General features: G+C 58.7%; 2 protein-coding genes across 2 annotated transcripts in view; both read right to left on the bottom strand.

Moving 5' to 3' along the window:
- The window catches only part of LOC106805254 (vacuolar protein sorting-associated protein 13C-like), a 15,725-nt gene extending 3,174 nt beyond the window's left edge, over positions 1–12,551 (bottom strand). Inside the window, exons 1-9 of the mRNA XM_014806783.1 lie at positions 10,993–12,551; positions 8,497–10,935; positions 7,874–8,056; positions 6,927–7,410; positions 6,393–6,617; positions 5,922–6,041; positions 4,785–4,789; positions 1,777–2,547; positions 1,128–1,211 (exon numbers count right to left, since the gene is read on the bottom strand). Of these exons, the coding sequence (XP_014662269.1) occupies positions 1,128–1,211; positions 1,777–2,547; positions 4,785–4,789; positions 5,922–6,041; positions 6,393–6,617; positions 6,927–7,410; positions 7,874–8,056; positions 8,497–10,935; positions 10,993–12,468 (5,787 nt within the window). The 5' untranslated portion in view covers positions 12,469–12,551. The remainder of the gene's footprint in view (positions 1–1,127; positions 1,212–1,776; positions 2,548–4,784; positions 4,790–5,921; positions 6,042–6,392; positions 6,618–6,926; positions 7,411–7,873; positions 8,057–8,496; positions 10,936–10,992) is intronic.
- The window catches only part of LOC106805255 (vacuolar protein sorting-associated protein 13A-like), a 17,305-nt gene continuing 13,157 nt past the window's right edge, over positions 12,537–16,684 (bottom strand). Inside the window, exons 7-11 of the mRNA XM_014806784.1 lie at positions 16,331–16,512; positions 15,521–15,660; positions 14,749–14,937; positions 12,645–14,132; positions 12,537–12,580 (exon numbers count right to left, since the gene is read on the bottom strand). Of these exons, the coding sequence (XP_014662270.1) occupies positions 12,537–12,580; positions 12,645–14,132; positions 14,749–14,937; positions 15,521–15,660; positions 16,331–16,512 (2,043 nt within the window). The remainder of the gene's footprint in view (positions 12,581–12,644; positions 14,133–14,748; positions 14,938–15,520; positions 15,661–16,330; positions 16,513–16,684) is intronic.

Below are 16,684 nucleotides of genomic sequence, written 5' to 3' on the forward strand. Positions count from 1 at the left end.
ATATATAGATTATTATAGATTATAACTGGATAGATTGTCGAGTATATCGAGCGTAGAACTTCGCGTTTCGAGAACCGGCACACGCGAATCTGGCGCAAAGGTTTGCGTCTCGAGATTTCGCTACACGCACCTTGAGCGGCGAGAAGTGGAGGAGGTCGTAGTAGTTACGCGGTCCAGCAGCGAGCACGGTCGTCGCGAGGGTCTCACGAAGGTCGACGTGGGTCACCGCGCGATCCGCCTCCATCTGCCGCGGCTCGTAGAGCGGCACGTCGACACCCGGCGCAAACATCGCCAGCATGCCGTTGATAAAGCCCTGGTCGGCCTGCAGCGCCATCTCCTGGATGAGAACCTAAACAAATAGGGCAATGAATGTAATCAGATAGAAAATGTGGAAATTGACTTGGAAAATGCAACGATGTGGTTGCGTAACAATGTGACAGAGATGCCAACACTTTTCTGAGCAAACTGTAGTGAAGATGTCTGAAATCTGTAGTCCGAGGGTCACGCAGTGACCCGAATATGCTAGGAGGTTCGGGACATGCACCACCCGGAAATTTTTTGATTCCGAGATGCAATTTCCTGCATTCTGGGACCCAAAATGACAATAAGTTCACACTGATATTTGCTGCTAAATACATGTAGTTATTTTCAATCATGTTATATCAATGTAACACTGAAACAAAACACTTGAAATATGACCAAAATGATTTTTTTTCGATCGTAATAAAAATCGTAGTTGTATGCAAACTGGTCGTAGTGGTCAAAATGCAAACGAAATTCGTATAAAATACGGATAAAGCGTAGTGGTTGGCATCTCTGATATGAGGATAATTGAGATACGTTGCACAATGATATATGGTGTCGTATGATTTTCTTAAATATTTATATGACAATTGCTATAGGTATATGACATCCCGCCGACCCTCGGCACCGACCTTTCCCCTGCCCCCGACCCATCCTGACGATCTTCGGCGTCCATCTTGACGTTCTTTATCTTCTGCACATCGCTGTGCTCTCCCCCTCCCCCATCCCACTGAGTCACTGACCCTCTGCCCCACTCCCATCCAGACGACCTTCAGCACTGACCTTGAAGTACTTGATCCGCTGCACGTAACGTCCTGCAGTATCTGGTTGCCCTCGGCCTCACGCAGCTGGTAGGGCCGGATAACGCCGTCTGCGTGGATCATCCGCGGCGGCCGCTGTCGCCTAACCTACACACACACACCAGGGGAAAAAATGACTTTTTTTTACGGGAGCTCTTTTTTTCAAGTCTGGGAAAAATAGCTCTCGTCAAACATTTTACGGGAGCTATTTTGAGCCTCACGGGAGCGATTTCGGAGGTTTCAAGAGCGAATCGTGAATCGCTCCCGTGTATTTTCTACCCTCACACACACGGGTGTTAACGAAAACCATGGGTTAAGATCATCAGATGCAATTCACTTTTTTTAATTATAAAATCTAAATTTTAATGGTAAATTCTAAAAAAAAACATTTTCCTAATTTTTCTCAAGACGGAAATCTGTCGACAGACGAACAGTTAACAACAATGCACAAACGTAACGACGCGCGAGACATGGAGAAACGACGTGAAGCGATAAAAGACATGGAGAAAAAACACGTTGCGGACGGACAACGGACATGTTGCGGATTTCCCCACCAGCAGCGGAAGCTTTCGAAGAAGCTGAATGTTAAGAGGTTCCTTCCCCCCCGTGCGCACCCGTCACTGTAGGCTCTTTACGCCAAGAGAGAGAGAGAGACACCGAGAGAAGAGCTCACCTCCTCCGACATGTCGGTCGCCTTGCGGATGCTCTCCAGCGACGTGCTCGCAAAGTCGACGACGCCGCTCGTCGGCCGCGCGACCAGCCCGATCAGACCCTTCCCGGCGCCCTTGAAGAAGCCGGCGGCGCCCTCCTGCTTGGCGCCCTCCACCGGCTTCAGCACGACGCCGCTCACGCCGTCCCACACGCCCATGACGAGCCCCTTGCCGCCCTGCGCGAGCCCGGACTTCAGGTTGGCCGGCCGCTTGTTCAGCTGCTCCTGCCGCTTGCGCTGGTAGTCGTCGTCGAGCGTGAGCGCGGCGAGGCCCTTGCCGAGCGTGCCCGTGATGCGGCCGACCGCGCCGGCCGCGCCGCCGACGACGCCGCCGAAGAGGCTGCGCACGCCGAGCGCGAGTCCCTCGGCGAACTCCTCGGGGCCCTGCACGACGCCCTGCATCGGCTCGTAGAAGAGGTCGGTGACGCCGTCCTTGACGCCCGTGATGAGGCCGAACGGGTTGCCGAGCACGTCCAGGCCGAGCACGAGCACGTACAGCTGCTTGACCGCCTGCCCGACGTAGTGCATCGTCGCCTCCGCCTGCAGCTGCACCTGCGTGTAGAACGCGCTCTCGCGTTCGAAGTACGCCAGCTTGAAGACGACGTCCTGGATCTCGGTGACCGTCACGCCGACGCTCTTGAGGAGGAGGCCGACGACGTTGGCGTGCAGTGGCGCCGCCGGGCGGCCGTTGGCAGCGGCCGCGGTGCCGCCCTGAGAGAAGCTGATGTGCACCTTAAAATATAAATTACATTATATACGTATATAAAATATATATTGGTACATATTATATAAGTGTATGTTGGTATATATATATATGCTGCGTAGAAATGCTACCTTATCATAATATGTACACCATGTTTAGCGTATGGCGTCGAGTGGTTTGGTCACGTATTAGCATGTGGGGTGAGGCGGCGATAAGAGCGTGAGAGAGCGGTGGCGACAAGAGAGTGCGAGAGAGAGGTGGCGCTAAGAAAGCGTGAGAGCGGTGGCGACAAGAGAGCGCGAGAGAGCGGTGGCGATAAGAGAGCGTGAGAGAGCGGTGGCGATAAGAGAGCGTGAGAGAGCGGTGGCAATAAGAGAGCTAGTCGGCGACAGATGAGCGCAGGAGAGCGTGGCGACAAGCGAGAACGTGAGAGAGCGAGTGGCCCGACAAGAGAGCAGTGGCGACAAGCTGAGAGCGCGCAGAGGCGGTGGCGACAAGAGAACGTGAGTGAGGAGCAGTGCCGACAAGAGAGCGTCGAGAGAGGTGGCCGACAAGAGAGCGTCGGAGAGCGTGGCGGACAGAGAACGTGGATGGAGAGCGTGCGACAGAGAGCAGTGGCGACAAGAGAGCGCGGAAGAGAGCGGGTGGCGACAAGAGCAACGGTGAGAGATGCCAGTGGCGACAAGGAGAGCTAGACGAGACAGTGGCGACAAGAGCAGAACGTGAGAGAGCGGTGCCGACAGAGAAGCGGTGGCGACATGTGAGCGTGAGAGAGCGGGTGCGGCGACCAAGAGAGGTGAGAGAGCAGTGGCGACAAGAAAAACGTCGAGAGAGCTCGGGTGGCACAAGAGACCAGTCGGCCGACAAGACGGAGCGCGAGAGAGCGGTGGCGACAAGACGAGCGTGACGAGAGCGTGGGACAGAGCAGCGTGAGAGAGCGGTGGCCGGACAAGAGCAACGTGAGAGAGAGCGAGTGCTGCGAACAAGAGACCGTGACGAGAGCTGTGGCAACACGAGAGAGCGTGATGAGAGCGTGCGACAAGAGAGCAGTGCCGACAAGAGATCGCGACGAGAGCCGGTGCCGACAGAGCAGCGTGAGAGAGCCGGTGGCGACAAGAGAAGTGAGAGAGCAGTGGCCGACAAGAGAGCGGAGAGAGCGGTGGCGACAACGAGAACCGTGAGAGAGCAGTGGCCGACAAGAGAGTAGAGAGCAGTGGCGACAGAGAACGTCGAGAGAGCAGTGGCACAAGAGACGTGGAAAGCGGGTGGGCTGACATGAGAACGTGGAGAGAGCTAAGTGGCGACAAGAGAGCTTGAGAGAGCAGGTTGCGACAATGAGATGCGTCGAGAGAGCGGTGGCGCAAGGAGAACGTCGAGAGAGCGGTGGCGGACAAGAGAAGCAGTTCCGACAAAAGCGTCGAAAGCGTGGCCCCGCACAATGAGAAACGTGAGAGAGCGGTGGCGACAAGAGAGCGCGGAGAGAGCGTGGCGACAAGAAACGAGAGAAGCGGTTGGCCGACAAGGAGGAGCGCGACCGAGGCGGTGCGGACAGAGAGCAGTGGCGACAAGAGAGCGTGAGCAGAGCAGTGGCGACAAGAGAACGTGAGAGAGCGGGTGGCGACAAGAGAGCAGTTGGCGACAAGAGAACGTCGAGAGAGCAGTGGCGACAAGAAGAGCTGTTGAGAGAGCAGTGGCGACAAACGAGAACGCTGGAGAGAGCGGGGGGCGACAAGCGAGAACGTCGAGAGACAGTCGGCGACAGAGAGCCGTGAGAGAGCGGTGGCGACAAGAGATCGCCCGAGAGAGCGGTGGCAACAACAGAGCAGTGGCCGACAAGAGAACGTGAGAGAGCCGTGGCCGACAATGAGAGCGCTGGAGAGGAAGCGAGGTGGGACGACAAGAGAGCGCGAATGGAGCGGTCGGCACGACAACGAGAGCAGTGCGCGTGCACAGAGGCCGTTGAGAGAGCAGTGGCGACAAGAGAACGTGAGAGAGACGGTGGCGACAGAGAGCAGTGCGCGCAAAGAGAACGTGAGAGAGAGGGCGACAAGAGAGCGTGAGAGAGCAGTGGCCGACAAGAGAACGTCGAGAGCAGCGGTGGCGACAACAGAACGTGAGCAGAGCGGGGTGGCGCACAAGAGAGCATGGCGACAAGAGAACGTGGAGAAGAGCAGTGGCGATAAGAAGAGCCAAGTCGGCGACAGAGAGACGTGACCTGAGAGCAGTGGCGATCAAGAGCGTTTGAGAGAGACGGGCTGGCGACAAGACAGAGCGCTGAGAGCAGCAGGGGCGACAAGAGAGCGGACGAGGACAGGTGGCGACCACCGAGAGCAGTGGGCCGACAAGAGAACGCTGAGGATGAGAGCAGTGGGCGACAACGCAGAGCGTGCACAGAGGAGCGTGGCGACAACGAGAACGTTTGATAGAGCGGTGGCCGACAATAAGAGAGCAGTGGCGACAATGAGAACTGAAAGACAGTGGCGACACGAGAGCGTGAGAGAGCAGTGCGCGACAAGAGAACGTCGAGAGACGGTTGGCGACAAGAGAGCAGTGGCGACAAGAGAAGCGCTGAGAGAGCAGTAACAAGAGGAGCGTGAGAGAGCAGTTGGCGACAAGAGAGCTGGAGAGACGGTGGCGACAGAGAGCCAGTGCGACAATGATGAGCGCAGAGAGAGCGGGGTGCCGACAAGAGAGCGTGAGAGCAGCGAGTGGCGACAATGAGAGCGTGTAGAGAGCGCGGTGGCGACAAGAGAACGTGCAGAGAGCGTCGGCCGACAAGAGAACGTGAGAGAGCGGTGCGCGACAAGAGAGCAGTGGCGACAAGAGAACGTGACGAGAGCGAGTTGGCGACAAATCGAGAGCGTGAGAGAGCGGATGGCGACAAGAGAAGTGAAGAGCGTGGCGACACAGAGAACGTGAGAGACGCTGCGACAAGCAGAACGTGGACGAGACGTGGGCGAAAAAGCAGGAGAACGTGAGAGAAGCGGTGGCGACAGCAGGATCAGTGGCGACACGAGAAGTGAGAGCAGTGCGACAAGCAGAGCCGTGACGCAGAGCATGGCGACTAGACGAGCGGAGAGAGCAGTGGCCGACAAGAGAGCAGTGGCGACAAGAGAACGTGAGAGAGCGCCGTGGCGACAAGCCACGGAGAAGTTGTGAGAGCGGGCTGGCGACAACACGCGGAAAGCAGATATGCACGGAATGTCGAGCATAGCATTGATCGAGTGAATAGATGGATAGATTATCCATTATATACATATATATATTATTATAGATTATAACTGGATAGATTGTCGAGTATATCGAGTGTAGAACTTCGCGTTTCGAGAAACCGTCCGCGCACGCGATGCCCGAATCTGGCGCAAAGGTTTGTGTTCGAGATTTCGCTACACGCGACCGTTACCGCGCGGAAAGTGGAGGAGGTCGTGGTAGTTACGCGGTCCAGGCAGCGAGCACGGTCGTCGCGAGGTCTCAACAAGGTCGACGTGGGTCAGCGCGCCCGAATCCGCCTCCATGCGGCCGCTAGCTCGTTAGAGCGCGCACGTCGACAGATCCGGCGCAAACATCGCCAGCATGCCTGTTGATGAACGCCCTTGGTCGTCTGCACGCCATTCCTGGATTGCGAACCGCTAAACAAATAGGACAATGAATGTAATTCAGATAGGAAATTGCGAAATTGGCCTTGGAAAACTGCAACGATTGGTGCGTTGCGTAACGATATGAGGCATAATTAGAACGCTATCGTCTCCAGAGATACTATATTGGTGGTCGTATGATTTCCTTTAAATATTTGATTAGTGACATTGCTGATAGTTATATTACATCCCGCCGACCCTCGATCACGACCTTTCCCCTGCCCCCGACCCATCCTGCCGACCTTCGGGCCGTCCATACTTGACAGGTTCTGTCATCTTCTGCACATCGGCTGTGCCCTCCCCCTCCCTCCATCCGCACTGACCTTCCTCGCCCACTCCCATCCAGCACGACGTTCGCGAACTGACCTTTGAAAGTATCTTGATCTTGCCTGCACCTGTGCTGTGCTCTGCCCCCACATCCCAAACCCCTGCCCCCAGCCGCCAGCCCTCGACCTTCAGCACTCGACCTTTAAAGTATTGAATCTGCTACAGGTCGCTGTGCTCTCCCCCCATCCCACCCTGTCCCCAGCCCCACCTCCTCGACCTTCAGCACTGACCTTGAAGTACTTGATCTGCTGCACGTTGCTGTGCTCTCCCCCCAGCCCCACCTCCTCGACCTTCAGCACTGACCTTGAAGTACTTGATCTGCTGCACGTTGCTGTGCTCTCCCCCCAGCCCCACCTCCTCGACCTTCAGCACTGACCTTGAAGTACTTGATCTGCTGCACGTTGCTGTGCTCTCCCCCCAGCCCCACCTCCTCGACCTTCAGCACTGACCTTGAAGTACTTGATCTGCTGCACGTTGCTCCTCCCTGCCCCCAGCCCCACCTCCTCGACCTTCAGCACTGACCTTGAAGTACTTGATCTGCTGCACGTCGCTGTGCTCCACGTTGCGCTTCATCACGCTCAGCTCGACGAACGGCTTCGGCACGCTCTCGGCGGCGACGGACCGCGGCGGCGGCACGGGCGCGAGCACGACGGCGAACGCGCTCGCGGGAAGCTGGTTGTCGACCTGAACGTGCTGAAGCTTCGCGTGCAGCTGCGTCGAGTGCGCGGACGCGCGCGCGTTCAGCCACACGCCGTGCTGGTAGGTGCGGCGCACGCGGCACTTGCGCGGCTTGTAGAGCGCCATCTCGGCGAAGTCGATCTCCATCTTGTTTTCGGTGTGGACGCGCGGCTTCGCCTTGCGGCCCGCTGCGACGTCGGCGAGGTACTTTTGGTAGTGCCGCTCGACGATCTCGCTCTCCTTCAGCTTCATGCCCTTGATGTTGGAAATGAAATTGAGAAAAAAGGTTTTTAGATTCTAGCCTGTCACGTCTACATTTCGCTCCCCTTCAGTATCACGCCCTTGAGGTCGGAAACAAAAATCATGGAATTTTTCTTTTTTCAAAAATAATCCTTCAGCTTCTAATGTCCTTGAGGTCGGGGAAAAAATCGAATAAAACAAAAGAATTTGGGGGGGAAAAATCCTTTAGATCCTTTTGAAGTCGAAAAAAAAGTTGAGAAAAGCTTTTGGATTCTCACTTGTTACGTCTACGTCCGTCCGTGATGACGCATCAAACTATCGATATTAAAATAAAAATCGAAATATTAAATACGAACAGTATCAGTACGTCGATAGTAAAATGGAAGTGTAGATAAGAGTCGCTTATAGCGCCAAAGTTTCACGAACAGAAACATACTAACTGCATTAAAAAAATATGAATCCGATTGGCAACGCCTACCTTGAATCGTTTGCGTTTCGTCTCCCAGATGACGCCACTGCTCGTCAGTGACACGTAGCAGACGTCGGTACGCGTCGTGTCGTCGATGAGCGACAAGCCGAAGCCGTTCAGAGCGACGGTGGCATCCATGTCTGCCGCCTCCAGCTCACCCGCCTGCTGTGCCATCGTTGCCAACACCAGGTCCTGCGGGGGCGAACAATCACACAAAATACGAACTCATTATCGCACATCGCGTCATTTTCGTTTCATCCTGCAAATTTCATTTCATTCGACAGTTTAGTTTCACGTAACAGGTTCAGTACAGCAGTCGATATATATATTGAAATTAATATTATGCAAACTTACTCTCATCATTACAGACTACTAAAAATTATTATGCTTCCGGTTGCTCAAAACAACAATGTTCAACTTTGTTCAAATAAACACATGCAACATGGAAACCATGCAATGCAATACAGCACTATACAATAGCATGACTAGGACTATACTTATACCAAGAATACAATACAACATGTACAATACAATACCATATAACAAAATAATGCAATACAGTACAAATACAATTCAACAACATAAAACAAAATACAATACAAATCAACACAACAGAGTACAACGCTACGTACCTGTGTGAACATGACGACGCGCTGCATGCCGTCGAGGAACGACGCAAAGTAGACCTTCGTGTCGGTGTTCGCGAACAACTCCTCAACAGCGTCGCGCTGCAGCGCGTTCACTTGGTTCTTGCGCTCGCCGCACGACCATTGCAGCTCTCGCTTCAACTCGAGCGCGTCCTGCCACACGAAGAGCGCGGTCGTGCGCGGCGCGAGCCGGCACGGCACGCCCTCGACGCCGCGCTGAGCGTACTCCACCGTGACGCCGTCGCAGTGGTTGACGACGCGCGTCGGCGCCGCGCCGTCGTGGTACCGGTCGAAAGCGATGATCGTCGACGACTCGTTCACCTGGCAGTCGACGTCGACGCCGCCGTACGCGTTGTCGAGCCGCATCAATGTCTCGTGCAGCTTGTTGCAGAGGAAGGGCTTCGTCTCGCCGGCGACGCCCGTCACACGCGCCACCATCTGCTTGATCTTGTCGGTCTGGCGCGGGTAGAAGGGCAGGCAGGCGCCGGCGGGAACCGTCGTCCACTCGGCTCCCGTTATGAACTCCTTGCAGTCGACGTCGTACGGCGCCTTGTTCATGAGCATGAAGTACGGCGTGAAGACGACGACCTTGCTCAGGCCGAAGGACGTCATCGAGATCGAAACGGCGATGTCGCACGCGCCGCTGCCGCCGTTGCTCCCGCCCTTGCACGCGACCTTGCCCGAGCTGCCGACGGTGTCGAGCGAGAACTTGTCCGACCACTCCGAGTCGTCGACCCGCAGCGTCGCCTTCTTCTTCGCGAAGAAGTCCTTCGCGCCGAACGAGAAGAGCAGCGCCTCCTGGCGGTCGGCGGTGTGCGTCGCGACGACGCCCTCTGTGCCCTGGTAGCGCAGCGTGCGACCGGTCTTGTTCACCATCCAGAAGGGGCTGTAGACCGCCAGGTGCATCGTGCCGCCGACCCAGCGCGTGTGCACGCCGAGGTGGGCCGTCTCGCGGCCGTCGTCCGAGCGGAAGGTGAGCAGCGCGAGTTCGTCCGCGCCGCGGCGCAGCTCCACGCGCCCGCTGAAGCCCTGCGTCATGCCGTCGGCGAGCGTCAGCTCCATCGCCGTGTCGTCGGCAACGCGCGCGTGGTGCAGCGACGCCGTCACGCCCGCCTCGAGCCGCCGCGGCCCGCCGTCGGTGCCCGGCAGCATGTACGCGACCGCGTACGGCAGCAGGTTGGTGAGAAGCACCGTCGGCCGCAGGTGTAGCGTGTACGCCGTCGTCGTCGTCGCTGCGTTGCCGTCGGCGACGACGTCGGTCTCGGCTTCGCGGCTCGCGGCGACGTAGAACGCCACGTGACCGCTCTTCGTCGACGGACACTCGAGGGTCGCCGCCGCGTCGTCGCCGCGCTCCTGCCGCCAGTTGAACGCGTTTGACGGCGAGAATCCGTCGCCGCCGAGCGGCGCAAAGTAGAAGTTGGCGTCGGCGGAGTAGACGGCAGCGAGCGGCGGGTCGAACGTCTCGTCCGGCGCGATCGTGCCGACCTTGACCAGCCGGCCGTCGACCTTGTAGTGCGTCTCCATGGCGACGGCGAGGTGGTTGCGGACGCGCACGGGCGCGCGCAGCGTCACCTGCTTCTGGCCGTCGGCGGCGTCGACCTGCGCGACGAACGCCTCACCGGCGGCGCCGCCTGGCAGTGCGAACAGCCGCTTGCCGGCGCGCGCGACCGACAGCCGCCGCTCGTCGCCCCCGGGGCCCGCTCGCAGCGTGAGCTCGTGTTGCGGCGGACGCACGGACGCGCGCAGCTGCGACTGGTGCTTCTTCGGACTTCCCGCCGCCGGCGCGCGGAACTCCAGCGGCAGCACCCCGCCGTGCCGCACCGTGACGCCTCCGGCGGCGCCCCCTTGCGGCGGATCGAACGAGTCGTCGGGCGCGACGACGAAGTCGACTCCGGTCGCGTTGCGGACGACGCAGGGCGCGTCGATGACCTCCTCGCCGCGGCGCTGCTCCTCCTTCAGGCTGACGGCGTCTCCGAACGCGCGGCCGAGCGAGGCGAGAACGTCCAGGCACGTCTTCGTCACGCACAGCTGCATCACGTCCATCGAGACGACGTTGACGGCGAGACCGACCGGCCGCGACACGACCACCTCCATGTCGGGGTCGTCCGGCGTCGTCGGCCCCGCCCCCGCCGGGTTTTTATCGACGTGCAGATTGATCTCCCACGGCCGCAGGATGCGCGTGCCGGTGCCGCTGCCCGCCGCCGTGTCTTCGACGGGTTCGAGGAGAGGTTCCCAGACGGCGAGTCGCTCGTTGTAGAAGGCCATCTCGGCGGTGAGGACGGCGGCGAGCTGCAGCGCGCCGCTCCACTCGTGCGCCTCCGCCGTCAGCGAGCTCTCGAGCGTCAGCATCGGCAGCGTGCGCGCGCCGACGCCGCCCGCCTCGACGCGCACGACGATGCTGGCGACGCGCAGCAGCAGCTGCTCCCCGCGCTCCTCCTCCTCCTCCGCAGCATCCTCCTCCGTGGCTTCCTCCTCCGTCACCTCCGCGCCCTCCTCCGCGCCGCGCAGATACCAGAAGTCGCAGTCGGCGAGCGCGCGCGCCTGCCAGAGCGCGCCGAGTTCGATCGGCGCCTCGTGCGCGGCGTCCGCCGGCTCGGCCTGCCCCATCGCCGCGACGATGCCCGACACCGTGCGGATCGTTGCCGGGGAGACGGCGACGACGAGGTCGCCGACGGCAACATCGACCTTCTGTCCGCCGGCGGTCGGCGCCGACGCGAACAGCGTGATGTCGCACGGCTGCACGATGGTGGCGGGAACGGAGGCGGCGCGCGCGACCGGGTCGTGCGGGCACGCGACCACGCGGAGACGCTCGATGCTGCCGGACACCTGCTGGCCGTCGGGCGACACGCGCACGCTCAGCGCGACGTCGGTGTCGACGACGAGCGCGCGCGTCCCGCGGTCCCGCGCGTCCTCCACGAGCGCGATCTCCGGCTTCTCCATCGTGAACTTCAACTCGAAACTCGACGTCGGAACCTCCTTCGCCGGTTTCGCCGCGGTTTCCTCCTTCTTCCCGGCGGCTGCGGGCTTCCCCGGAGCGACGGGAGCAGGAGCCGGCGCGGCGGGAAGCCCCTTCGTGAAGAAGTCCGCGACGGTGAGCAGGTAGTCCATGACGACGCAGACGTAGAAGCTGCGCACGGAGACGTCGACGCGCTTGTCGCTCGCCGGCGTCTGCGCGAAGCTGACGTCGATCATGCGCAGGTTGTGATGTCCGGGGCCGTCGTGAGCCGCCGCCGCCCGCGCCTCCATCAGCCGCGTGATCCCGGTCTCGCGGCCGCTCCTCATGTCGTCCATCACGCAGTTGTACAAGCCGACGCGCGCGGAGACGGCGTTGTCGCTCATCAGCGTGCCCTCGGCGGTCATCACCTGCAGCTCGAAGCGCGCGAGGGCCTTCGCCGGATCGCGCGCCGCCGCGCCCGCCGTCAGACCTGACGATCCCGTGTACAGCGAGAACGAGAGCCGGTCGAACTGGAACTTGAAGCAGACGCGCTCGTGCGGCGAGTCAGCGTCCGACGCGACCACCACGGTCGCAGTGGGCTCAGCGGCGACGGTTTTCGCCTCCACGGCGACGGTTTTCGCTTCCACGGCGACGGTTTTCGCCTCCGCCGCCGCCGCCACCACCTTCTCGCTCTTCGCTACGACGCTCTTCTCGACGAGCTCGCGCTGCGTGAGCTCCGGCAGGGGTTCGGGAGCCGGCGCGCGCGTCGGCCCCTCCTGCAGGTTCTCGTTGAGCACGGCCATCACGAACGTGAAGTCCTCCTGGCTGAGCGTCGCGTCGAGCGCCGTCGCCTGCCCGCCGACGTCGATCTCGGGGATGTCGCGGTACCACGCGGCGCACAGGTTGCGTCGCAGCTCGATCGACACGTTCACGGGAGCGATGAGCGCGCACTCGGCCACGCAGCCTCCCGCGGCGTCCAGCCGCACCCGCGTCAGCTGCAGCCGGTTCAACTCGACCAGCATCTTATCGAGAATGGACGGAAGTCCGTTCGCGTCCGTCGCGCCGGTCACGACGAAGCGGTTGCGCGCGGTCAGGCATCCGAGGTCGGCAACGATCGCCTCGAGCGCGCTCGAACTGCGCGGCACGACGATGACGGGCGCGCTCACGCTCACGTCGAGGCGAACGCGCGTCGCCTTACTCTGCAGGTTCGTCGCCGCCTCGGCGGCCGACTCGGCGGCGGCGGCGCCGGCGTCCGCGATCGCGCGCTGCGCCGCCTCGCTCTGGAACGCGGCGGCGAACGCGGCGACGTCGCCGAGGAAGCGCGCGAGCACGACGACGCGAAGCTGCGCGACGGACAACTCGACAACGAGGTCCGCGGCGTCCATGTCGGCGTACGCGTCGCCGTCGGTCGCGCGCGCGTACTGCCGCACGTGCGCGCTCAGGAGCTCCTCCCCTCCGACCGTCGAGATGATGCGCGGGTGCGCGGCGCCCGGGGTCGGGTCGGCGACGACGACGTCGCGTAGAGACGCGGCGACGGCGATCGACTCGCGGCGCATCGTCACGCCGGCGTGCAGCCCGCTGAGCGTGAGCGCCGCCACGGCGCCGTCATCGTCGCACAGTGACACCGCGATCGAGCCGAGCCGAGCCTCCAGCTGAAGCTCGATGATCTCCTCCAGGCGGCGCCGGCGTTCCTCCGAGAGCGGCACGGCGGCGAGCGTCGTCCGCGACGCCGCCGCCACGATCGGCTTGGGGGCGCCGGCGTCGTCCGGCGGCGGCGGCGCGGCGACCTCGGGCTTGCTCGGCACGGCAGCGGCCATCTTCTCGCCGAAATCCTTTCCGAACTGCATGAGGTGGAGGAGGGCACCACGGTGCATCGTCACGTCAAGACGAGAGAACGTCACGGCGACCGCCTGCTCCGCGTTGCCGTACGTCGTCGCAAACTCGGGGCCGGCGCGGTTCGCGCGCACGTAGGTGGCGCTGACGAGGTCGACGTCGTCGCGGCCGGCCGCCGGCGTCCCGACGAGCGCGACGGGCGCGCCGTCGGCGCCGTTGAACTGCAGGTGGCGCACGGACACGCCGCCGACGCGCGCGCCAACGCGCATCTCGTACGTGCGCACCGCCGCCTCGACGACGACGCCTTCGACGGCGATTGCGACAATGCCAACATCGTGCGTTTCGACACGCCGGCACACGCTCACCGCGAAGCGCCGCAGCTCGAATCGCAGCTCAATGTCCGTCAGCTGCTCCGCCGGACCCTCCTGCTTCTTCTTCGCCGCCGCCGCCACCGCCGCCGCCCGACGCGCGATCCTCTCTGCATCGCCGTCGTCGACGGCGACCGCATCCGGGACGACCGCCTCGGCGGGGGGAGCGGCGGCAGGTTCCGGAGTCGGGATGCTCGCGGCGAGGCGCGCGATCTGCTGCAGCTTGTGGTCGGAGACGGAGATGGCGAGGTTGGGAAGCTCGCTGAGCACGCGCACCTTGGGCAGGCGCGGGTCGTCGACGATCAGCCCCTTGTGGAGCTGAACGTTGAGGTCGAACGGCTTCAGAAGCTGGAGGCTGGAGTCGGCCTCGCCGCGCGCCACCTTCCAGTCGTCGCCCGGCTCGGCGAACATCACCTGAACGCGCTGCAGCGCGATGTCGAACTTGTCGTAGGAACGGCTCTTCAGGTCGTCCATCACCTCCTTCTCTGCTCGACGAAAAACAATAGTGACGTACGTGAATAACGTACGTAGTGTGAATAATACGGGAAAGGAAGCAAGTGAGTAAAGGTACCAAGTAAAATTAGAAATAGAAAAAGAAGTCGTTAGAAAGAAGAAAACCCTCCTTCTCTGCTCGACGAAAAAACAAGAGTAACTTATGTGAATAATGCATGTAATGTGAATAATAGCAAGTGAGTAAGAAGGTACCAAGTAAAAATACAAATAGAAAAAGATGTTAGAAATAAGAAAAAGTAAGGTCGTAAATAAGTTGGTAAATCTAAAGTGAGTAAAAATGAGCAAAGTAATAAAAACTATAAAACCAAAAAAAAAGTAAACAATTAAGGTTAAAAGTAAAAAAAAACTAATAAAAACAAGTAAAGTAATAAAAAGTCACAAAGCTGATAACATATATTAGTCTTATCATTACTATCCAGAATTCTATACTATCAACATCTCCAAAGAAACATCACACCACCAGAAACCAACCAGCTAAAACACCAGCAAATTAACTAAAAAGCAGCAAAACTACATCGAATCACAATCAAAGAGAATGGAAGAATCAAATTGAATAATTAATTTCCATAATTTTCATAATTTATGCACCTGTGCTGCCGACTCGTGGCAGCATCGGCCGCTTGTCCTTGACGCTGCGCATCGTGAGAGCGCCAAGGTCGAGTACGAGCAGGTGGGCGCTGTCGCTGTAGACGCCGTTCTCCGGAACGATGACGTACGACGGCTGAATGTCGATGTTCAGGTCCATGTACTTGTGATGCTCCACGGCATGCTGTAAGCCTGCACGCAACAAGGTCGCGCGTGGGTCAACGAGGTCATGCATGGGTCTACGAGGTCGCGTGTGGGTCAACGAGGTCGCGCGTGGGTCAACGAGGTCGCGCGTGGGTCAACAAGGTCGCGCGTGGGGCAATGAGGTTGCGTGTGGGTCAACGAGGTCGCGCGTGGGGCAACAAGGTTGCGCGTGGGGCAACAACGTTGCGCGTGGGTCAAATAGGTCAAGTAGGTCGCACGTGGGTCAACGAGGTCGCATGTGGGTCAACGAGGTCACGCATGGGTCAACGAGGTCACGCATAGGTCAACGAGGTCGCGCATGGGTCAACAAGGTCATGTATGAGTCAACAAGTGCAAAGGTCAATGACGCAGTCCTTTACGAAATTAAATGACCGAATTCGCGAATGTCCTCAAAATACCAGACAAACCGTCGCTTCATATCACTAGCGCCGACAGAAACTCGCGCGACAAAACAATTTAATTTCGAGCTTAGTTCCGAATTAATCCGATTTAGTTCCGATTCGAAAAGCCCTTGAATCACAGCTACGAATCTTACTCCATGCTTGCTGTCCCCCTACAGGCTGGCACTTACCAGTGGCGGACATCTCTTTCAGCTCATCCAGCTTAGAGGCGGCTGCAGCCTGCAGCTGCGATAGATGAACCGACTCCGGAGGCTTGAAGAAGTCCGCAACCTGGTTGATGGTGGCCGCGTTGTACACGATCTCCAGAGGCCTAATCGCAATACAATTAACAGTTATTTTTACAATATTTATCATTTTATTTACATTATTTATTATTTATTATATTTTATTAATTTTTCATTTTAACATATTTTAAATACTTAAATTATTAACTAAATTAATAATTACACAATTTTTATAATTACAATTATACTACGATGACACGGGTCATTTTATTCACTGGTAAATCCATGTAGGGAAGCTGTTAGTGACCGATTCTCTACGTCCCCCCCCCTCCAGGTACGGACTTGCGCATGGTTAGGGTTAGGATTAGGACCAGGGTTAGGCTCAGGGTTAAGGTTAGGATTAGGGTCAGAATAAGGGCTAGGGATAGAGTCAAGTTCAGGGTTAGGATAAGGATCAGGGTCAGGAGCAGGGTCAGCATCAGGTTCAGGATCAGGATAGGGTTAAGGTCATGGTTAAGGTTAGGATTAGGGTCAGGGTTACGATCAGGGTCAGGGTCTTGGTTAGGGTCAGGATAAGAGATAGGGTTACGGTCAGGTTCAGGGTTAGCATCAGGTTCAGGATCAGAGATAGGATTAAGCTTGGGGTTAAGGTTAGGGTCAGGGTCAGGGTCAGGGTCAGGTTCAGGATCAGGGCTAGGGTCAGGGTTACGTTCAAGGTCTAGGTCAGGATCAGGGTCAAGTTCAGGGTCACCTCACCTGGCGAGAAGCTTGACTCGCTGGTCGCACTGCTTGTCCAGCGGGTTTGTCTCGAACATCACGCTGAGCAGGTTGGCCGCCACGCCGCCGCCGGCGCCATCTGTCTGCGTCGTGACCAGGTGCGGCACGCTGTCGCCGGCCGGCACGCCGTACACGGCCATCGACGCAATGCTGGCGTCAACCTGCATCGAGAAAGTGTCTACGTCTGCAGGCGGTGATCGGTCATCAGACATACCTCTCTCTTTCTCTCTATCACACACATACCTCTCTCTCTCTCTCTATCACACACATACCTCTCTCTCTCTCTCTATCACACACATACCTCTCTCTCTCTCTCTATCACACACATACCTC

The sequence above is a fragment of the Priapulus caudatus genome, unplaced genomic scaffold (genome assembly GCF_000485595.1).
Source record: "Priapulus caudatus unplaced genomic scaffold, Priapulus_caudatus-5.0.1 Scaffold107, whole genome shotgun sequence".
NCBI classification, from domain to species: domain Eukaryota; kingdom Metazoa; phylum Priapulida; class Priapulimorpha; order Priapulimorphida; family Priapulidae; genus Priapulus; species Priapulus caudatus.